Source organism: Oncorhynchus tshawytscha, linkage group LG10 (genome assembly GCF_018296145.1).
Source record: "Oncorhynchus tshawytscha isolate Ot180627B linkage group LG10, Otsh_v2.0, whole genome shotgun sequence".
NCBI lineage: Eukaryota > Metazoa > Chordata > Actinopteri > Salmoniformes > Salmonidae > Oncorhynchus > Oncorhynchus tshawytscha.
The window spans coordinates 70,640,498-70,664,520 of NC_056438.1; the positions used below are offsets into that span (position 1 = coordinate 70,640,498).

A 24,023-nucleotide genomic window follows, 5' to 3' on the forward strand; every position below is an offset into this window, starting at 1 on the left:
TTCTCCCAATCTTCTTCTGGATCATCCAAATGCTCTCTAGCAAACTTCAGACGGGCCTGGACATGTACTGGCTTAAGCAGGGGGACACGTCTGGCACTGCAGGATTTGAGTCCCTGGCGGTGTAGTGTGTTACTGATGGTAGGCTTTGTTACTTTGATTTCTTCAAACCAAGCTGCTTACCTATTGCAGATTCAGTCTTCCCAGCCTGGTGCAGGTCTACAATTTTGTTTCTGGTGTCCTTTGACAGCTCTTTGGTCTTGGCCATAGTGGAGTTTGGAGTGTGACTGTTTGAGGCTGTGGACAGGTGTCTTTTATACTGATAACAAGTTCAAACAGGTGCCATTAATACAGGTAACGAGTAGAGGACAGAGGAGCCTCTTAAAGAAGAAGTTACAGGTCTGTGAGCCAGAAATCTTGCTTGTTTGTAGGTGACCAAATACTTATTTTCCACCATAATTTGCAAATAAATTCATTAAAAATCCTACAATGTGATTTTCTGGATTTCTTTTTTCATTTTGTCTGTCATAGTTGAAGTGTACCTATGATGAAAATTACAGGCCTCTCTCATCTTTTTAAGTGGGAGAACTTGCACAATTGGTGGCTGACTACTGGCTGACTACTGGCTGACTACTTTTACTGTACGTATTAACACTCTGGGACAGTTTGACTGGTTGAATTAGAATCATTGTAATGCTATGATTCTACTCAACAGACCCGGGGTTCTTTAATTTATAGTCGCAAAGACACAGTTCTCAGTGGTACCCATATGTAGATTGCATGTATGTTGGACATGTATGTACTCACCAGCCCTAAGAGACCAAGATTATCATTCAGTTATTCCTCTGTTACAAATGAGGATATAAACAGGTATGACATGCCACACTACTTGGTCATGGCCTTATTGGTCAATTATTCTTTATTGATCGTCTCCCTACAGGTTTATAGCAAACTCACAGAATGGTCACACACTTACAGACATAGGCACTTGTTCTGACAGTGTTTGGTGCTGCCCTTTGTAGACTTAAAAAATGCAATGAGAAACCTCAGTCGCTCACCTTCTTCCCATGAGAGAGAGAGAGAGAGAGAGTCAGGTTTCCATGGCAACACCCACCCCCATAGCAACCCAATGGGGTTACGCAATGTATGTCATTTGACCATTCGGGAGGCTGAACACTCTTTGCATAGTGAACACTGCCAAGGTAGGCAGCCCAATCACACGAATGCAAAGGAGGGTCTCTAGTAGAATGGCCCAACATTGTCAATGAAACGGATTCTTGCCTCATGAGACCACGCTGGGTGAAAGAAACAGCAGAAGACAGAACATAAGAAGAGACGAGGATACTTTATGAACTCTGAATAACAAAGAGACTTGAGGAGAACAGCTCCTCTGTGAGAGTCCCTAACCAGCAACATCCAGCCAATAGGAATAGTCTCCCATTCACTAATGCCTTGTCTTTGGGTTACAGTTAAATTGTCTGTGTGTAAACTCTCTTTACTGGTTGGATCAACTGTATTATTTTTGTACATTGCTGTTTCCGTGTCATCTACTCCTCACCAAATGTCAAAGATCTTTCCTATCCAGGATCCCACTGGGCGAGCACAAGTCTAAGGCTGGACCCAGCTACCAGCTACCCGCCTGAGTTAGACATAATTTGTATAAGGTTTATGAGTCAGACAGGGCATCTCTTAACCCTTTGAGGAGCATGGACAGACAACATATCCTGATTCTATTTGTTCTTATTGAACTGTAAAGTTCCACAACAGAATACAGAGAATAAGGTTATATGAACTCACTCCACAAAGGGCTAAAAGTGACTCGTAGCCACTCAGGGAGCTAGCTCTGTTCTGTCATTCTCTCTCTACTAGCAGTGTCTTCTACTATTAGTGTTTTCCTCTCACCTTGCAGCTAAGACAAGACCCATAACCTTGATCACTGTGTTCGTTAATCTTTGTTTTCATGTTACTCACACAGTGTCAGAGATCTTTCCCCTTTATTCTCAATATTATAACACAATCTGAATTTTACAAGACACAATCTAAAAAATATACATATTTTTAGAACATGTTATTCTTGGGATTTAATGTTGCTTTTGTTGTGAGTGTTATTTCTGTTGGTCTTTGATCTTTTTCCTCCTGTTATGTCATCACATTTTTGTCTTGTAAAATAAGTGATCTATTTTTTTAAAGAAAACCTTTTTTTTTTTAAAGAAACTTTTTTTCCTCTCTATTCCCCTTAAGACAAAATGTACAAAATATACCACAGGTATATTGTCAGTCAAAGAGTAAATAAGTTACTCAGCTCAATGTATATTCTTGTATGTTGGGATACTTTACATGTGCTTTAAAGAATATAATAAAAGTATTTCTTTTTCTTTTGAATATGTGAAGTGTCTGTCTAAAAATGTTAACTCTCTCATCACACACTTGGTTTATTTCCATAAAAAAGGATAATACCACTTACAGCATACAGAATAGTATGGAAACATTATTTGCCTAGATACCCCTTCATTTCATAATCATATACTTGTTTCTGGGTAATAAACCACATACAGTGCATTCGGAAATTATTCAGAACCCTTAATTTTCCCACATTTTGTTACGTTACAGCCTTATTCTAAAATGGATTTAAAATATAATCGCCTCATCAATCTGCACATAATACCCCATAATGACAAAGCAAAAGCTTCTTTTTTAATTTTTTAAATGTAGTAAAAATAGAAAACTGAAATATCACATTTACATCAGTATTCAGATCCTTTACTCAGTACTTTGTTGAAGCACCTTTGGTAACGATTACAGCATCAAGTCAGGGTGGCAGGTAGCCTAGTAGTTGGGCCAGTAACCAAAGGGTTGCTGGATCAAATCCCTGAATCTGTTGTTCTGCCTGTTAGGCCGTCATTGTAAATAATCATTTGTTCTTAACTGACTTGCCTAGTTTCTTTTTTTTTTTTTTTTACTATTCATGGGTATGACCCTACAAGCTTGGCACACCTGTATTTGGTGAGTTTCCCAAATGTAATCCATTTTAGAATAAGGCTGCAATGTAACAAAATGTGGAAAAAGTCAAGGGGTCTGAATACCTTCCAAATGTACAGTACATTGTGCATAACCATAGCTACAAGAACAATATCTGAAAGGAACAGATAGACGGCAGTATTATTGTGATGGCTCCCCCTAGCTTTCCAATAAGCTAAGCGGAGTTTCTGCCATATTTCTCTCATGGATCCAGTCCATCCAGATCTGTGAACACCACTGAAGTGGTAGGAGCAGGATGATAGGGCTAGAGACCAAATGGAACCGTGCCTAAAATCGAATCAAATGTATTTGTCACATACACAGTTTACAGCAAGTATAAAAGGTGCAGCCAAATGGTTATGTGCTAGCTCTCTCAACAATGCAGTACGCTAATCAATAATCAACAATCAATAATAACAATGAAAAGAGTTGAGAGTCTCATGTATAACACAGTAGCCTGGTCCCAGATCTGTTTGTGTTTTTTCAAACTCCATTGTCATTGTTTTGGCATGACATTTCCATAAGGAGTTGGCTAGAGAGCAGAGTCAGACTGGGACCAGGTTAAGAACACGCCACACTCCGAACTGCAGAGTGGGACCTGGATCATTCAGGATGGCACCACATTGTAAAATGTATCGCGCTGAACAGACATGATTCTCTGCAATTAGAAAAGGTATGACATCAGCACCATACATTTTTGTATATATTCTGCAGCATTGTAAATATTGTACCTCTCTGAATAAGGCTCTAATGTTGCCAAAAACATTCACGCCTTGGGAAAGAAAAAGGAGCCGACTGGGAAAAATCCATTGTCTTCAGCAGAGCTGTCACTGACTGCCACCCCTGTGGCCCACAGCTAGTCCCTTCCCCGGTGTCTCCTTTCCTTCTCCGGCAATGCTGTAGGGGGAGGGGACTGGGTAAAGGTGAAAGAAGATTCCTGGTGGCATCCACCTTTTATTTGAAAATACCGGTCCTCTCACAGATCTGCAGATAAAGAAGATAAGATTAGGAGAGAAATCGAATGCCTCTGAAATACAATAAGGTCCAGTTTCCTGGACACAGATAGTCCTGGACTAAAAATGCAATTTCAATAGAGATTTTCAGTCCATGACTAGGTTTAGCCTCATCTGTGTCTGGGAAACTGTCCAGATGTCTTCAAAAATAAATGGCCTGTCATCACATGGGGACATCACTGAAAATCAATCAGAGCAAATCAATTCAGATAGAATACCTTATCCCCTGACTGTCTATAGGCAAGCAGGCATGCAGGCAGGCCTACAAAATCTGTTTCCAATCTATAACTTATTTTCCCCATTATGCCTCACTTAATCTGCTTGAAAAATAGCAGGAACTGCAAATCCAGTTTATATACACTGAACAATAATATAAATGCAACATGTAGAGTGTTGGTCACTTGTTTCATGAGCTGAAAAAAAAATAGCAGGAACTTTCCATACATACAAAAAGCTTCTTTCTCTCAACTTTTGTGCACACAATTGTTCATATCCCTGTTAGTGAGCATTTCTCCTTTGCAAAGATAATACATCACCTGACAGGTGTTGCATATCAAGAAGCTGATTAAACAGCATAATAATGATTACACAGGTGCATCTTGTGCTGGGGACAATAAAAGGCCACTTTAAAATGTGCAGTTTTGTAGCACAACACAATGTCACAAGTTTTGAGGGAGCGTGCAGTTGTGGCATGCTGACTGCAGGAATGTCCACCAGAGCTGTTGCCAGTGAATTGAATGTTAATTTCTGTACAATAAACTGCTTCCAACATCGTTTTAGAGATTTTGGCAGTACCTTCAGCTTCACAACCACAGACCACTTGTAACCACGCAATTCATGGGGGGGTGCTGAGGAGTATTTTTTGTCTATAATAAAGCCTTTTTGTGGGGAAAAACTCTATCTGATTGGCTGGGCCTGGCTCCCCAGTGGGTGGGCCTATGCCCTCCCAGGCCAATTTATGGTTGCACCCCTGCCCAGCCAAGTGAATTCGATAGATTAGGGCCTTATGAATTTATCTCAATTGACTGATTTCCTTATATGAACTGTAACTCAGTAAAATCTTTTAAATTGTTGCGTTTATATTTTTGTTCAGTATAGCAGAAGCTACTATGCCTTGCAGGAAGTAGACTGGTTGCCAGGCAAGTTCCCCTCGCAAAGGAAAACTAGCTTGAAGGAGAGTATGATCCACTGTTGAGGACTAAACTCCACGGTGAAGGAAGTTTAGTCCGCTACGGAGAAAACGACGCAGAAGAGAAACTTCAGCAATTATTTAAAAGTAACTTGCAAGAAGCTTATATCCTGCATCAAAAATGTCAGTCGCAGGCTTCAAGAAACAATTTTACAAAGCAAGCCAGGTCAGTGAACAACTTTTTACTTCGGCAAATGTTGTTGTATGTTAGCTAGCTAAATTCGCTGGAAAGCTAGCGACGTTAGCATTACTTGTGCAATATAGCTAACTAGTTAAATGTGCCTTTTGTCAAGGAAATATCTGACCCAAATGTTTTATTTATTAGCTAAATTATTTAACTTTTACATTTGTCTAATGGCTAACTTCAGTGGCCTGAAAAGTCCTCGTAAAGTTAAATCTGCATAGCTCCAGTGAGTTGGCTATGCTAGTAGCTGTCAGTTCAGCACATAACGTTACTTTGTCGTGTCGTAATGAGATTGACACATTGTTTCAATTTACTATAAAAACAGTGTTTGAAAACAGCACCATTGTTTAAACAAACTAACGTTAATGGGTTTCGTATCAGAACGTTTACATGATTCACTTTAAATACTTCCCCCCTCTTTCTGAGTTTAGCAAAACATTTTCTTCCTTGGAGGAACGGATAAATCGGTGTAGACTAGAGGGGAATTAATCTAGCTGTATGTGATAAACCCTTTTCATTTGAGCTCAGGATGATCTCATTTCATGGACATTGTATTACGATAACACATAGTACCAGTCAAAAGTTTGGACAACTACTCTTTCCAGGGTTTTTATTTTTTATTTATTTTAACATTGTAGAATAACAGTGAAGACATCAAAACTATGAAAAAACACACATGGAATCATGTAGTAACCAGAAAAGTATTAAACAAATCAAAATATAGTTCTGATTCTTCAAAGTAGCCACCCTTTGCCTTGATGACAGCTTTGCACACTCTTGGCATTCTCTCAACCAGCTTCATGAGATCTCCTGGAATAGATGTCAATTAACAGGTGTGCCTTGTTAAATTCATTTGTGGAATTTCTTTCCTCCTTAATGTGTTTGAGCTAATCAGTTGTGTTGTAACAAGGTAGGGGTGGTATACAGATGATAACCCTATTTGGTAAAAGACTGAGTCCATATTATGGTAAGAACAGGTCAAATACGCAAAGAGAAATGACAGTCCATCATTACTTTAAGACTTGAAAGTAAGTCAATCTGGAAAATTAAGAACTTTGAAAGTTTCTTCAAGTGCAGTTGCAAAAACCATCAAGCACTATAATGAAACTGGCTCTCATGAGGACTGCCACAGGAAAGGAAGACCCAGAGTTACAGCTGCTGCAGAGGATAAGTTCATTAGTTACCAGCCTCAGAAATTGCAGCCCAAATAAATGCTTCACGGAGTTTAAGTAACAGACACATCTCAATTATCGACTGCATTAATTAGGCCTTCATGGTCGAATTGCTGCAAAGAAACCACTACTAAAGGACACCAATAAGAGACTTTCTTGGGCCAAGAAACACAAGCAATGGACATTAGACCGGTGGAAATCTCTCTCTTGGTCTGATGAGTCCAAATTGAGATTTTTGGTTTCAACTGCTGTGTCTTTGTGAGACGCAGAGTATGTGAATAGATTATCTCCGCATGTCTAGTTCCCAACGTGAAGCATGGAGGAGGTGTGGGGATGCTTTGCTGGAGATGCTCTCAGGGATTTATTTAGAATTCAAGGCACACTTAACCAGCATGGCTACCACAGCATTCTGCAGTGATACACCATCCCATCTGATTTGTGCTTAGTCCCACTATAATTTTGTTTTTCAACAGTACAATGACCCAATACGCATCCAGTCTGTGTAAGTGCTATTTGACCAAGAAGGATAGGGATTGGGTGCTGCATCAGATGACCTGGCTTCCACAATCCCCTGACCTCAACCCAATTGAGTTGGTTTGGGATGAGTTTGACCACAGAGTGAAGGAAAAGCAGCCAACAAGTGCTCAACATATGTGGGAACTCTTTCAAGACTGTTGGAAAAGCATTCCAGGTGAAGCTGGTTGAGAGAATGCCAAGAGTGTGCAAAGCTGTCATCAAGGCAAAGGGTGGCTACTTTGAAGAATCTAATATCTATATATATATATATATATCACTTTTGGTTAATACATGATTCCATATGTTTTGATGTCTTCACTATTATTCTACTTTGTAGAAATTTGTTTAAAAAAAATAGTAACTATTGAATGAGTAGGTGTGTCAACTTTGGACAGGTACTGTATATAAGTATCTGTAGTTTGACCTATCTGTACCGCCTTCATTGTCATATCAATGTCATGAATAACAACATAGAATGCACCTCTGAAGTTACTCTCACTTGGCCGTTTTATTAGGAGGGATGCAGGGAAGGTTTGGTGTTTCTGGGAGGGAGATGGACATTCCATTCCCTCCAGTGCCACCACACTGGTCTCTTCCTTTCCCCCTCTCCCATTCCCTTCACCTGTCCATCTTCATGAGAAGTGAAATGTGTTTGGAGTGATTGTGCCAATTTGCAGATGAGTCCATGATTGATGGTTCCATAGCTAGGCCTACCAGCCATGGCAGGTGTATTCCTCACTCGCACACTGATTAGCACCTACTCGCCAGATACAAACATGCTTATTACCTTTATGTGGAATGTATCACCTGTTTCGGAAGTACTTAACGGGTGTAAAAGAAACACATGAAACTAGATTCCTTACATACTGGTCTTGGGGGAAAAAACTGTTGGGAGGTTCTCTTCTCTGCAATGTTCAACCAATCCAGTAAATGTGGAGGAGGAGTTAAGATAAGTGTCGCCTTGTTAACGTCCAAATGCGGATGTTTCGTCACAGGCTCTATTTTTTTTCATATCCCCTTGAAAACCGGAGGCTAGGAAGTACTAGTGGTGTAACACAAATAAAAGGGTTGTTATTGCATTGGATGGATCTGAGATACATTATAGCCTTTGCAGATACTACTACAATCCGCATTTGGCCACAAGTGAAGTAGTTACAGAACCGGTTGTAAGTAGTCCTAAGGAAGTCATCTGACAGCTTTGAGAGGCCAATTTGAACCGTTTCTATTTGATCTTTAGTAGTAAATACTCTCGAGGCCTCCATAATTAGTGATGTAACACAATGTGTTGTGTGTGTGAACTGGAATGGCCTGACTGTCCCACTCACCTCACTACTATAAAATAGTCTGACTGGTTTTTGGGTAAATGAGCACGAAGGCACCTAGTAGGCAAGGCCTAGTCACTCTCAAACCCCTGTCATTAAATATCTCTGGGAGAAATCAGGGTGTGGGTGTCTGAGTGTACTGACCCTTATTATGAGGCCATCTGTTATGTTATAGGGGCCTGTTTTGGAAATAGGTCAGTCTATTGGTGTGTTGCTCACACAGCTGTGAGTGATTGTTGGGTGAGTTGTTCTCCTGGCTCTGGTGTGCTTTGGAATCCTGGCAATGTTGCAGTAGTGCCCAAACCGGATTCCTGGGTTGTTATTAAGCCAGGAGAACAGACTCGGTCAACAGCCTGCCGGTAAACACACACTCACTTCCTCACATGGGATTATCTAATGGGATGTTCCACTAATTTGGGGCCTTTTTTGAGAAGTGTTAAAAAAGAGCACATGTTCAACTTCATAAACACATTTTCCCATCTCGAGGTTAAAAAATAAATACAAATAGGGATGCACGATATATCGGCGAACATATCGGAATCGGCCGATATTATCTTAAAAATGCCTAAATCGGTATCGGCCCGATGTATAGTTTAACGCCGATTTGCAAAATCGATGTCAAAGCTGACATGCATAACTCTAGGTACATGATGCAACGTAAAATTTTGCACTACACTTGCAACACAGTATTCCTAACCTAGCCCACAATGTCTGCTGTGTGGATCAAGCAGTCATTTGGAAAGTAAGAACATCTCAGCGAGACAACTCAAAAGGTGAAAATCCATTAATGGCAGGATAATGGAATTCATTGCCCTTGACAATCAACCGTTCTCTGTCGTGGGTGATGTTGGCTTTCGCGACTGATCGAGCACCGGTACACACTAACGTTACCAAGTGCGCCATTTTCAGATGTTGCCCTACTAGACTTACACAGTAATAGCGTCACTGCCACTAGCTTCACGACATTCTATGGAACGTTGTTTAGGTCGTGTCAAAGATGCACGTCAAATAACACTATCTGACGCGTTAAATAACAGTTCTATTACAGAATGTTGTGTTCTAAATTTGCTCTTGCAAGCCAAGTGCCACCGCTACTATCAGTAGCTCTATCAAAGCTGTACAAAAGTCTGCAAACACTGGCCACGAACAATGTGTTTACAATACAGCGTTGGTAATAGAGCATTATTTGTTTGGCCGCAACTTCTGGGGTAGCTAGCTAGCACCAATACAATCAGCCTGAAAACAATGACCAGTAGAAATTGCAGTCATTTTCATTATTCTTAGCAATGATTTAGGAGTCCTTGTGTTTAAGTATTAGCTAGATAGTCACTTGTTGTTCACCTATTGAAATTGAACTTCAGTTCATGAAAATAAATAGCTATGCTGCTACTTAACCCTGTTGCCCAAAGCTAACGTTATAAGCAGCCAGCTAGCTTCATCTGGCTTGTGAGGCTCGACCAGAACGGGTTATGTGTTGTGAAGCTAGCCACAATAAGGATTAGACACAATAGTGGAATTTGAGTTTTGTCTTCAAAATAAAAGTACCTCTTAGAAAGTAATGTAGAAGGTTACAATTGGTGGAATCATATTTAGACTAGATCATGTTAAACAAGGTTGGAATGCGAAGCAATGAACTGGGGTATCAGTCTACTCGGTGACACCCACAGAACACAACTGTGAAGAGTTTACACAAATATTTGTGTTGTAGTTTTTATCACGGGACTGTGACTGTGTGAAATCACCTCTCCAGTCAGCCTATTGTGTGTATTGACCTTCATGTTGCACTGTACAGCTTGCCCTGGGGTACAATGAAATGGGGTATTGGTCTAGTCAATACCCAAGCTATTTTTTTCCCAACGTCCTCCTCAGTTATCAGACTCCAACATCCATGCAGTATTGTTTTTCCTCAGGAATAGTGTTCAATACACATAGGTAGACAGTAAATGTGGCTCAATTCAGTTGTTTCAGAGTCCCGCAATAAGAGCTACAACGCTAATGTTATCTGGGTGTCACTGAGTAGACTGATACCCCGTGTCATTGATCCATAGTTAAGGCTGGTCAGTGAAATAAGTATGCCCCCAATGCAATTCTAAAGTATAATACATCCAGTGTGATTTGAACAGATTAACAAATAGTCTTTTGTTGATTTTATATAACATTCCAACCTTGTTTAGCATAATCTATTCAATTGTGCCATAATTCTACTATTTGTATTCATTTGCATCACTGTCAATTGCATACTTTTATTTTGAAGGCTAACTGCAAAGTCCGCTATTGTGGCTAATCCTTATTGTGGCTAGCTTCACATAGATGGGTCCGACCAGCATTAATCAAATAAGAACTGTCTTATAAATGAGGGTTATTTTAGATGACACCTAGCTATATAGTTACTGAAACAGATTGTTTTGCTATGTTTTGGGGGAAGAACATTGTTTGCATCCATGAGCTTAGCTAGCTTTTTTTTATGACCAGGACTGTAGGTGCGCGGGACAACTTTACCAGCGTCATAGCATACGTATCAACAAATCATTATGACGTATGAAATACGAGTGATAGTGTAATCAATGTGTAATAACTACGTAAAAAATTATGAACTCGTTAAATTATGTGACGTGCTGTCATATTCAGGTCCTGATTGGTCAACCAGCTTATTTGACACGTCAAATAGTGTTATTTGACATGTATCTTTTTTGACACGCAAAGACCCAAACTGCGTTCCATAGAAATCCTGGTTGTGACGACTGAACAAATGAACAACGAAACAGCACAGCAGGTAAGTGAAAGGAATAGGTTTTGATCATGTTTTACTGGTAATGGGGACATGCATAAATGCCAACAAAATAACTTTTTGTGTGTGTGTGTGTGTGTGTGTGTGTGTGTGTGTGTGTGTGTGTGTGTGTGTGTGACTTTAACTAGGCAAGTCAGTTAAGAACAAATTCTTATTTCCAATGACGGCCAAACCCAGACGACACTGGGCCAATTGTGTGCCGCCCTATGGGACTCCCAATAACCGCCCGGTGTGATGCAGCTTGGATTGAAACCAGGGACTGTAGTGATGCCTTCTGCGCTGAGATGCAGTACCTTAGACCTGCGCCCGCGTGTGTGTGTGAACACTTTAACTGTACTAGAATGCTTAAAAGGCCGCTAAAATGTTAAATATCGCTATTGTTTTTTTTGGGCAAGGAAAATATTGGTCTCTGCTAAAAATGTAATATCGGTGCATCACAAAGAAAAAATGGCTGTCGTAATTGCCAAATAAAGAGTGTTGAAGATTTATTGTTAAAACAGCCATGAATCCCCTTGTAACAGGGGGAATGGAAGCATGTTGTGTGCAACCGGGAGTGGCAATTGAATGCAAGCTTCACCCAAAAAATGAAATGAACATTTTGAGCCTGTCTAACAGGTTGACGTGTTATGTTTGACCCACTCAGTATTCCACCAGAAAATTGCCAAAAAGAGTAGAACCATCTGAACTGATTTTACTCTGATTTGGCTCTTTTTTTTTATTTTAATTTTTTTTTTATCATAAGGAATAGTTTTAACATATTGAAACAAGTTCAGTTGACGTAACAGGGTTGACCTTAAAATGAGGGACAGATGTCAAATGAATCCCTAATCACAAGAAATAAAAGAGAAATCACAAGAAATCACTGTCAAAGCAACAAAATAACTAGGACTTTACAGTAACCAGGTTTCCATCCAACCTTTTTATGTGAGTAAAATACATGACAGCCCTAATGGGAACAGCAAATTTGTCGGTAATCTTTCCAAATGTTGACAAAACATAACGCTAGACAAGGTAGGATCTTTTTGTATTCTTTATAATAACCATATGTTGGGGCGGCAGGGTAGCCTAGTGGTTAGAGTGTTGGACTAGTAACCGAAAGGTTGCAAGTTCGAATCCCCGAGCTGACAAGGTACAAATCTGTCGTTCTGCCCCTGAACAGGCAGTTAATCCACTGTTCCTAGGCCGTCATTGAAAATAAGAATTTGTTCTTAACTGACTTGCCTAGTAAAATAAATGTTCAAAAAAACATGCAGTTTATTAGGCTACAGATTACATGTTATGATGAACTTCACAGCGTGCTGAAAGTGCACGGTGATGAGCTTGATGCTGCTTTACATTAAATGTTGAGGGTAGTTTTCTGGTGACATGATGAGCGATGCTTGGCTGCTGTTTGACAAATAAAAAGGATGTTTTGTCTGTAATAGGAATCTCATCATGTAGCCAGCACTGTGTCTGCCAGCTGTTGGTTAGAGCGCACGCGCAAAGACCAGAGTGGGCTCATTCGCTATACATAAAATGAATAATTTATACGTGACAAAACAAGTTGAAAATGCGATTAAAAACCCATTTAACTTGTATTCAATGATTCGGTACATGGGAATTTAACCGCAAAACGTATTATGTGCACCACGTCATGCTCTGCGTTTTATCCACAAACAAGTCGATTTGATAAACTCATCTCTGGTGGGAAAAGGAGGCATGAGGACTGCAACACGTGTTGTTCATCTTGCTACTCGGGCATTAAAATCAGTGGCCTTTTCAATTGCTACATTTTGAACCGCTGAGGGGATACGGCCACATTTGAATGAACCGCTGAGGGGATACGGCCACATTTGAATGAACCGCTGAGGGGATACGGACACATTTTGATGAACCGCTGAGGGTATACGGCCACATTTTAATGAACCGCTGACGGGATACGGCCACATTTTAATGAACCGCTGACGGGATACGGCCACATTTGAATGAACCGCTGAGGGATACGGCCACATTTGAATGAACCGCTGAGGGGATACGGACACATTTTGATGAACCGCTGAGGGTATACGGACACATTTTGATGAACCGCTGACGGGATACGGCCACATTTTAATGAACCGCTGACGGGATACGGCCACATTTTAATGAACCGCTGACGGGATACGGCCACATTTTAATGAACCGCTGACGGGATACGGCCACATTTTAATGAACCGCTACGACATTTTAATGAACCGCTGAGGGTATACGGCCACATTTTAATGAACCGCTGAATACGGCCACATTTTAATGAACCGCTGAGGGGATACGGACACATTTTGATGAACCGCTGAGGGGATACGGCCACATTTTAATGAACCGCTGAGGGGATACGGCCACATTTTGATGAACCGCTGAGGGGATACGGCCACATTTTGATGAACCGCTGAGGGGATACGGCCACATTTTGATGAACCGCTGAGGGGATACGGCCACATTTTGATGAACCGCTGAGGGGATACGGCCACATTTTGATGAACCGCTGAGGGGATACGGCCACATTTTGATGAACCGCTGAGGGGATACGGCCACATTTTGATGAACCGCTGAGGGGATACGGCCACATTTTGATGAACCGCTGAGGGGATACGGCCACATTTTGATGAACCGCTGAGGGGATACGGCCACATTTTGATGAACCGCTGAGGGGATACGGCCACATTTTAATGAACAGAAAGGAAAAACTCTGAAGCCGCTGAACTGAGTCGTATGAACACACACACCAGAGAGACATGTTGATTACATGAAAACAAATACCACAAATATATTCCCACTCCCAGGCAGGCCCACCTCCTAGTTATGTCATGTAGCATAATGAGGACGACAGCTGTCAGTAGCTGGTCCTCATCTTGTACCTCTTTATAGAATATCTCCTGCACCCAAAATGTAAACAGTACCAGCACCCAAAATGAGTACCGGAACTTATTTGAGTCCAAGTCGAGCACTGACAAGAAGTAATCGGGTAGGCTTATTTTATGTTTCCACAAGATCAGAGCATGACATTTCTCCCTTTCATGTGTGTGGTTATTGAAAGGAAGAGCGCTGGAAAGATTTTTCAAATACATTGAGGAACTATTTATCTTTTTCAATGGAAGTAAAAACAGACCTTTTGTTTCCTGTTTTGAGGTGAAAACATTTATTTTGAGATGCTCCACATGTCATTAGTGGTGGTGCGTTAAGCCAATCAGAAATACTATCAGATCCCCAAAATGGGCAAATTTATATGCCCACCACATTAGAGAGCAGACCAGGTAGCCTATAAGTTTAATCAACATTGACAGGAGCGCTCCAAACAAAAGACAATGACTAAATTGAATTGACAAAACTCCTAAATGGTATGAAATAAACTAAAACTTGTTTCTAACAGGTGTTGCATTTGGCGCTATGCACAATGAGAACGGTAAAAGGAATAATAATATATTGAATGCATTAACAGAAAATATCTTAACCAAACAAACATTGTAGATGACAAATTATAAGAATTAACGGTAAATGTACGACTGGTGATATATGTAATGGGGAGTTGATCTACACGAACAATCAAATGCAAACAATTCACACAATGAAGTTATGAAACAATGAATGAGCACCAATTGGCGGGAGAGAAGGCATTCTGGAGAGAGAAGTGCATTGTGAATCTGGGCGCTGCATGGTCAATCCGACATCTGCATTGGCCATGCAGCATTTATGGTGATACGGCCTCTGCAGAAGTCAGGGCATTCATACTTCTTGCGCTCCATGGAGCAGCGCAGAGCTGTTGTGAAGGAAGTTTTCATGGAAATTAATTTGTGTTTATACAGGATGATTTGAACTCTGCATGCCTCAAGAGGCTCCACAATTGGTCATACCCTCCATATGGATCCACTGGTCACATTTTCACATCAAGCATAAATTGACTTTTAGTCTAGGCCTCCGCAATGGATTAGTTCACTGAGATAGGTAGGTGTGTGTGTGTATATATCTCACACACTACCGTTCAAAAGTTTGGGGTGACTTAGAAATGTCCTTGTTTTTGAAAGAAAATGTATTTTTTTGTCCCTTGTCCCACTCCCTTCACAGTGCAAACTGGCTCTAACGAGAATGGAAAGAGGGGTGGGAGGCCCTGGTGCACAACTGAGCAAAGGGACAAGTACATTAGAAGACCAGCATCCCAGAGTCGCCTCTTCACTGTTTACATTGAGACTGGTGTTTTGCGGGGTACTATTTAATGAAGCTGCCAGTTGATGACTTGTGAGGTGTCTGTTTCTTAAACTAGATACTAATGTACTTGTTCTCTTGCTCAGTTGTGCACCGGGGCCTCCCACTCTTTATATTCTGGTTAGAGCCAGTTTGCACTGTTCAGTGAGGGAGTAGTACACAGCGTTGTACGAGATCTTCAGTTTCCTGGGAATTTCTCGCATGGAATAGCCTTAATTTCTTTGAACAAGAGTAGACTGACGAGTTTCAGTAGACATTTCTGTGTTTCTGGCCATTTTCAGCCTGTAATCGAACTCACAAATGCTGATGCTCCAGAAACTCAACTAGTCTGAAGAAGGCCAGTTTTATCGCTTTAAACAGCACAACAGTTTTCAGCTTTTCTAATGATCAATTAGCCATTTTAAAGTAATAAACTTGAATTAGCTAACACAACGTGCCCTTGGAACACAGGACTGACGGTTGCTGATAATGGGACTCTGTATGCCTATGTAGATATTCCATTAAAAATCAGCCGTTTCCAGCTACAATCGTCATTTACAACGTTAACAATGTCTACACTGTATTTCTGATCAATTTGATGTTATTTTAATGGTAAAAAATGTGATTTTTCTTTCAAAAACGGACATTTCTAAGTGACCCCAAACGTTTGAACGGTAATTTATATTAACGCTGCAAAAAAAAGAAACGTCCACACAGTCAACTGGGTTTATTTTCAGCAAACGTAACGTGCACATATTTGTATGGACATAACAAGATTTAACATCTGAGAAATAAACTGAACAAGTTACACAGACATCTGACTAACAGAAATGGCATAATGTGTCCCTGAACAAAGGGGGGGGGGATCAAAAGTAACAGTATCTGGTGTGGCCATCAGCTGCATTAAGTACTGCAGTGCATCTCCTCATGGACTGCACCAGATTTGCCCGTTCTTGCTGTGAGGAGATACCCCACTTCCACCAAGGCACCTGCAAGTTCCCGGACATTTCTAAGGGGAATGGCCCTAACCCTCATCCTCCAATCCAACATGTCCCAGATGTGCTCATAACACTAACATTCCTGTATTGCAGAAAATCATGCACAGAACGAGCAGTATGGCTGGTGGCATTGTCATGCTGGAGGGTCATGTCAGGATGAGCCTGCAGGAAGGGTACCACATGAGGGAGGAAGATGTCTTTCCTGTAACGCAGGTCCCGCAGGTGTGGAGTTCAGATGTACCGATCCTGTGCAGGTGTTGTTACACGTGGTCTGCCAATGCGAGGCCGATCAGCTGTCCGTCCTGTCTCCCTGTAGTGCGCTCTTATGCGTCTCACAGTACGAACATTGCAATTTTTTGCCCTGGCCACATCTGCAGTCCTCATGCCTCCTTGCAGCATGCCTAAGGCACTTTCAAGGGGATGAGCAGGGACCCTGGGCTTCTCTCTTTTGGTGTTTTTCAGAGTCGGTAGAAAGGCCTCTTTAGTGTCCTAAGTTTTCATAACTGTGACCTTAATTGCCTACTGTCTGTGACCTGTTAGTGTCTTAACGACTGTTCCACAGGTGCATGTTCATTAACTGTTTGGTTCATTGAACAAGCATGGGAAAACGGTGTTTAAACCCTTTACAATGAAGATCTGTGAAGTTATTTGGATTTGTATGAGGTATCTTTGAAAGACAAGGTCCTGAAAAAGGAATGTTTATTTATTTTTTGCTGAGTTTATTCTACTGCTCGACTACAAAAAAAAAGCTTGGTCGACCAAGAGCCTATCGACCGAACAATCGACCTGCCGACTAATTGGGGTCAGCCCTAACAAAATCGCAATAAAATAAAATCGTTCTCCATCACGAGGTCCATGCATCATTTCACTTCTATATGCTACTGTTCTGTTTAAATTAGGAACGGCTTTGTTGTCCTGTGCAGAATGCATGTAAAAGACTTGAACTTATTATTCTCCTTTTGTAGATGGTCAGTGAGAAGGTCGGAGGTGCAGAGGGAACCAAGCTGGATGAAGACTTCAAAGATCTGGAGAAGGTAAGTGATCTCTCCCCAACACAAAAAACATACACTCCTATTAACTTAAGATTGGATTTTCCTATCGATCCATTTTGTCAGAGTAGATTGTACATTCGCGGTCTCTCCTTCTTCCCTTCCCCACAGAGGGCAGATGTGACCAGTAAAGCAGTGGTGGATGTCATCTCTAAAACATCGGAGTACCTGCAGCCCAACCCAGCGTCCAGGGCCAAGCTGACCATGCTGAACACGGTGTCTAAGATGCGGGGCCAGGTGAAGAGCCCTGGCTATCCCCAGGCTGAGGGGCTGCTGGGGGAGAGCATGGCCAAGTTCGGACGAGAGATGGGAGAGGACACCAACTTTGGTAAGAAAGAGTGATTTCATAAACTACCATAAGCTTTATTTTACCTTTGTGCCCTAGCCTTTGGCTCTCAGAATACTGAATTCCAGGTGCGTTTGTGTGTGAAGTAGGGACCACGTACTCGACAGAAGAACCTTGTCCTTTATTGTGGCCGGTGAGGGGATTGTGTGCTCACTCTCATGTAACTGTCTTTGTCCTGTAGGTGGCGCCCTGGTGGATGTGGGCGAGTCCATGAAGAGGCTTGCAGAGGTCAAAGATTCCCTGGACATCGATGTCAAACAGAACTTTATCGATCCACTGCAGGCTGTCGTCGACAAGGACATCAAAGACATCCAGGTAGAGACCTAGAATGAGATGAATAAGGGATTCTCAACTCTCCCTCAACGTTACACATTTTATTTTCTAACCTTTCACAATCAACTAATGGAGGACTCTCTCCTCCCTCCTCAGCACCATCTGAAGAAGTTGGAAGGCAGGCGTCTGGACTACGATTATAAGAAGAAACGCCAGGGGAAGATCCCAGACGAGGAGCTGAGATCAGCCCTGGAGAAGTTCCACGAGTCCAAAGAGATGGCAGAGAGCTCCATGCACAACCTGCTGGAGACTGATGTGAGACTTATCTCAGGGGTCAAGGGTTAGAGTTGAGGGATCTGGGGAATAATGCCAGAGATGGACAGCAACAATCAATCTCTTTTTATTCGTATGGTGCTTCTTGCAAATTAGTTAGTCGCAAAGTGCTTACTTTCACAGCAACAAATGGGCTTCATCGAACGCAAGTAGAAACAACAGAAGCAAGGAAAATCTGTTTAATTAAGAAGAAAGAGGCTATTTTCCATTGGTTGGCTGGGTAGAAGTTCAGAATTCAGGCTTCATACTCCCAAACCATAATACCCAGTAGGGGCGTCAACATCTGGCATTGGCATTGGCATTAGCAGTAGCACTGGCTCTAGCATTGGCAACAATGTTAGCATTAGCGTTGATGAGTATTTCAGGACCAATATGCAGTCAGCTTGCCACAACTCCATAGCTAGTGAGTGGAACAGTTATGTAATATCACAGCAATGCGTATTAGGTGACGATTCTAGTTTTCCACTTTGACTCTGCAACCTAAGAACGTGCCAAACCTGTCTTAGATGACCTTTTATTTCATCAGATGAGGAGACTGAGTACAACGTGTTAGTACCATGTAAGTGGCGTGTTAATCTGAAACAAAGCAGTTTCGAGAGTCGGAAAATTGACCTCGGGGTGGTGGGGGGGGAGAACAAAAGTGTAAATAGTAATGGCGTTTCTAGTCCAGCCTCCCTGGTAATGGCGTTTCTAGTCCAGCCCCCCGGTAATGGCGTTTCTAGTCCAGTCCCCCGGTAATGGCGTTTCTAGTCCAGTCCCCCTCGCCGGTAATGGCGTTTCTAGTCCAGTCCCCCCGGTAATGGCATTTCTAGTCCAGTCCCCCCTCGCCGGTAATGGCATTTCTAGTCCAGTCCCCAGTCCCCCGGTAATGGCGTTTCTAGTCCAGCCCCCGGTAATGGCGTTTCTAGTCCAGCCCCCGGTCGCTAGTCCAGTCCCCCCGGTAATGGCGTTTCTAGTCCAGCCTCGCCGGTAATGGCGTTTCTAGTCCAGCCTCGCCGGTAATGGCGTTTCTAGTCCAGCCTCGCCGGTAATGGCGTTTCTAGTCCAGCCTCGCCGGTAATGGCGTTTCTAGTCCAGCCTCGCCGGTAATGGCGTTTCTAGTCCAGCCTCCCTGGTAATGGCGTTTCTAGTCCAGCCTCCTGTATTGATGAATCTGACTGGTTTCTGTGCTTGTGTCTAGGTAGAGCAGGTGAGTCAGATGGCTTCTCTGGTCGAGTCACAACTGCAGTATCACAAACAGGCTGTGCAGATTCTGGAGGAGCTGACTGACAAACTCCGAGACAGGTAGGTCAGCTGTGTGTGTGTGTGTGGACTTCTACAATTCAGTTGAAGCTGTTTGTGTTGGTTGTCGTTGTGTGTATCTGTGTGTATTTACATGTGACTGATTCATCCCCTCTGCTGTGTGTATCAGGGTGAACGAGGCCCAGTCTCGCCCCAGGCGTGAGTACACTCCTAAACCCAAAGCCTCCTTTGACTACGAAGAGCAGGAGCATTCAAATGGAGAGTACTCCCCCTCTGCCAACCCCCCTTCATACTCCTCAGGTAAGACTGGCCCTTAGCTGTGTGTGTGTTTCTGTATGTATCTATCTATTGTAGTCTTGTCTCACCAGCCCAAAGCTGATCTTTCTCTATGTATAACCCCCCCTCCCCGTAGACGTCACGTCCTTCCACAGAACACGGTCCATGAAGAACAGTCGACACTGTGAGTGTGAGAGAGTCTGTGATTGAGGTTGAAAGAGTGGCAATTAACATGGTACTTAATCGACTCACTTCATTTCAGGAGAGTTTTACTAACATGGAAGGGTGTGTGTGGGAAGCTTTAACCCCTTACTGCAGCCAACTCACTTCACTTCATTGTTGCAGCAATTCTGACATTTTTTGGTATCCAATTGGTAGTTAGTCTTGTCCCATCGCTGCAACTCCCGTACGATTCGGGAGAGGTTGACGATCGAGATCCATGCGTCCTCCAAAACACGACCCTGCCAAGCCGCATTGCTTCTTGACTCAAGCCAGCCGCACCAATGTGTCGGAGGAAACACTGTACACCTGGCGACCGTGTCAACATGCAGGCGCCCGGCCCGCCACAGGAGTTGCTAGAGCGCGATAGGACAAGGACATCCCGGCCGGCCAAACCCTCCCCTAACCTGGACGACGCTGGGCCAATTGTGCTCCGCCGAATGGGTCTCACGGTTGCAGCCGGCTGCGACACAGCCTGGTATCAAACTTGGGTCTGTAGTGACGCTTCTAGCACTGCGATGCAGTACCTTAGACTGCTGCGCCCCACGGGAGGCAATTCTGCATGGCAAAATGTGAATATTTTTTTCTAATTACTTGCGAAAATACGCTGACGAGCAAAAACGTTTGTTGACTTATGGCTTGATTGAACCATAAATTGCAGTAAATGTGCAGTAATTGGTTGATTTTTGCAAGCCCTCTTTTTGTACTGTTGATGATGGGTCAGTTTTGTGTGAAAATATTGCTGTGGTTTGACTGTTTAATTGCGGAACTAGTGCAGTGATTGGTCAACAGAATCCTGGAGGGACTAAACTAACCCCGCACACTTGATCTGGTAACGGGTAAGGGTCTCCCTTCAACCCTGTGAGCGCAGCAGTTTGGACGTTTATGACGTGTTCTGGTCCCTTTCCTGCCTCTCACTTTGAAAAGCAAAGCTGCTGAATCCGTTTCAAAAGAATGTCAAATTAAAGTTTATTTTCTCTCTTTCCCTCTTCAACACATTCCTCCCCTTTCCTTCTCTCCAGCCTCTGAGCCGTGCGCTAAGGCCCTTTATGACTTTGAGCCAGAGAACGAGGGTGAGCTGGGCTTCTGCGAGGGCGACATCATCATGCTGACCAACCGCATCGACGAGAACTGGTTGGAGGGCACTATCCGTGGCCAATCAGGATTCTTCCCCAACAACTATGTGGAAGTGGTGGTGCCCCTGTAACACTGACAGAACAATAGGAGGGATGAGGAGCGGGAGGGAGGGGGAAGGGAGAGATGAGGGAGGGGAAGGGAGAGATGAGGGAGGGGGAAGGGAGAGATGAGGGAGGGGAAGGGATGAGGGAGGGGGAAGGGAGGATGAGGGGGGGGAAGGGAGAGATGAGGGAGGGGAAGGGAGAGATGAGGGAGGGGGAAGGGAGAGAGGAGGGTGGACAGCGGTAGATGATGGGGGGCATCTCAAAAGTCTAAAATGACTTCCTCCTGTTGATGATCACTGATCTAAATAAAGCAGGACAAGGAAATATCGGTGTAAGAAAATAAAATGAGAGAGGTCACCTTAGATTGAGATTCACCTAAAGATGGATGGATAGAAAAAGTGGGAGGAAGATGTTGATGGAGAGAAAGGTTAGCACAAGGAATGTGTATCTTTGTTTTCATTCTCTGTACACTACACCTATCTTACCGGGACATATGGAGATGGGGTTACTAGAGATGTTTGTCATTATGGGTGACCTGTACCCATGAACACTACCAGAGGTGTGCTTTAAGCACACCTAGAAAAAAACCTGCAACAAAATTGCCTTGAAATTGTTACCTTTAATCACCTATTTACTTTATAGCCCCTTAATTCTAGGGAAAATGGTTAAATATGTTTTGTTCTTCCACAATTGGGAATCTTTGCATGAAAATCTGGTTCATTTTAATGCACACTCTTTTTCTTATATAAAAACACAAAATCCATACACACCTATTATTTTCCTCCCTGGCATGGAGAGTTAGATCTTGGCTTTAGCTGTCCTATGCTGCCCTCTGGTGGTCTAAGCCTGTTATACCTTCAGGAGTAGGATGTAGTTGCCCTGAGACTGATCTAAGTTCAGTTTAGTATGTTTCCCACTTATGGTAAAGGTTAGGATGTACGGACTGTAAGCTGATCCTAGAAATGTGCCCATGGGCTAGTCCTGCATGGACCTCAGTGCTGATTTTTGTTTATTTTATGGTCCTTTTTCTAATTCATCCCATACCTGGTAAATGTGATTGTTCAGCCTTTCTCTGGGTCTAAACTTACGTGGAGAGTTGGCCTGTTTGCTAACCTATTTCTACTAAAGCCAACGTCGCCATTTCCTTGGCAAGGCAAATATATGGTGTTATTGGAAACAGTTGGGCACCTAGGCTAGTAAATAACTGTAGTGAATGGTCATTGTCTGTTGGCATACACACAGCTCTGCAGGCCAGGTATACTATGTCTCTAAACACTATAACACTATCTCCGTTTAGTACTGTTATGGCTGCATGGCTGCCTTTCATTGACTGGGAAGATGTCAATTGCTTTCTCCTCGTCTCCTGCTCAAACCCATTGGATGAGAAAGCCAGCCGGTCTGTCCCCTCTGACCTTTTCTTCCAATGGGTTTCGAGAAAAAGGAGTATGCAATTGAGATCTTCCTTTTGTCTGCTATACCCCTTTGCCTCCCTCTTCTGTCTGTCTCTTATTTTTGCTAACTTTTATATGGTCAAAAGATGAAAAGGGGAAACGTTCCATTGCCCACCCAAGTGCTTTGTTCTGTTTGTGTTGTGTTCTAACTTAGATTTGAAGCCATCTGCGCCTTCTGGCTTAACCCTGTGTGCCTGAGGGCTGAAGCCAAAGTAACAGTGTAGAGTGACCACCTATTATTCACTTGCTACAGTCAGTTTGCATACAGTGTGTTAGTGGTGCTTGGATCAGCTGTTTTAACACCCGCAATTGCTAATAACCCATCCGCAACCGCCTGACTGTGATAAAGTGAACGTCCGAGGCCCGACCCTAAACCGCAAATATAGAAAATGCACTATAGGCTAGTCAGACTGCAGGAATATTTTTTTGGACCGAGGGTGCAGGGATTTGTTTTTGGACCGAGGGTGCAGGGACTTGCCTTATTTAGACATGTTTCTGCTTGTGATTTCTGACATTTTGGAAGGCTATTTGTTAGTCAACTTGTCTATAATTATATGACAGAAGAGAAGCTGTATATATATGTTGCCCTAGAATACTAACTAAACCCTTGCTTTCTAGAATGTCATAAATCAATAGAATGAATGCTTCAATCTAGTTAACATCGGTAAAGTTTCACAGAGCAAAGACGTTTAGCGATTGGAGAGAAAATGCAATAAAACATTTTATATTTTTTACAGTTTTATGTGCAAGATTCCCAAATGACATCAGTTTGAACGACCTAACATGTTTTTGATAAGGTTTCAGTTTGGCTTGGATGCAAATTATGTGGTTTGAAATTGTAGCATTCACATTCTCTCAAGATGCTAAAAAAAAAAAAAATTCTCCAGTCCTGTTCCCAAGTCTACATATTTCCTACATTTAGTGTATAATTTTACTGCAAGACATGCTTAATTCTGCAGGAGTTATATTAAGTATGAGGTTATAGACCTGCACACAGTCAGTGTCCAGATTTCAGTTTCCATCTAACCCATCTGAACAGCAGGCTACAGTTCCCTTGACATGCCATAGGCCTATTTGAAGGCCGTCTTGGCTGACAATTTTTTTTAGTGCCTCACAATCATCACATGTATAAACTACCAGCAAATTAATGGGTATTTACCAACGTTTCAGGAATCACTGTGCCTTCCTCCTACCCTCCTACCCTGAGGAAGGCACAGTGATGCCGAAATGTTGGTAAATACCCATTAAATTGCTGGGAGTTT

General features: G+C 42.5%; 1 protein-coding gene across 2 annotated transcripts; it reads left to right on the forward strand.

Annotated features, from left to right (window-relative positions):
- The first annotated feature begins 5,001 nt into the window (after window positions 1-5,001).
- LOC112260826 (endophilin-A2) lies at window positions 5,002-21,388 on the forward strand. 2 transcript variants are annotated; one of them, XM_042328972.1, is made up of 9 exons: window positions 5,002-5,383; window positions 17,357-17,425; window positions 17,552-17,768; window positions 17,968-18,101; window positions 18,216-18,374; window positions 19,573-19,676; window positions 19,804-19,934; window positions 20,047-20,094; window positions 21,152-21,388. In XM_042328972.1, exons 1-9 carry the CDS (start codon window positions 5,339-5,341, stop codon window positions 21,334-21,336), a joined length of 1,092 nt encoding a protein of 363 aa, XP_042184906.1. In that variant the 5' UTR covers window positions 5,002-5,338; the 3' UTR covers window positions 21,337-21,388. The 2 variants fall into 2 exon arrangements, with proteins under 2 accessions (XP_042184906.1, XP_042184907.1); XM_042328973.1 differs by lacking the exon at window positions 20,047-20,094.
- Window positions 21,389-24,023: the final 2,635 nt, after the last annotated feature.

Bases quoted from the DNA above. Each gene is read 5' to 3' on its own strand.
- LOC112260826 (XM_042328972.1), top strand. From the start codon at position 5,339: ATGTCAGTCGCAGGCTTCAAGAAACAATTTTACAAAGCAAGCCAG. The intron at 17,426-17,551 runs GTAAGTGATCTC...CCTTCCCCACAG, and splicing joins ACTTCAAAGATCTGGAGAAG to AGGGCAGATGTGACCAGTAA. The intron at 18,102-18,215 runs GTAGAGACCTAG...CTCCCTCCTCAG, and splicing joins AGGACATCAAAGACATCCAG to CACCATCTGAAGAAGTTGGA.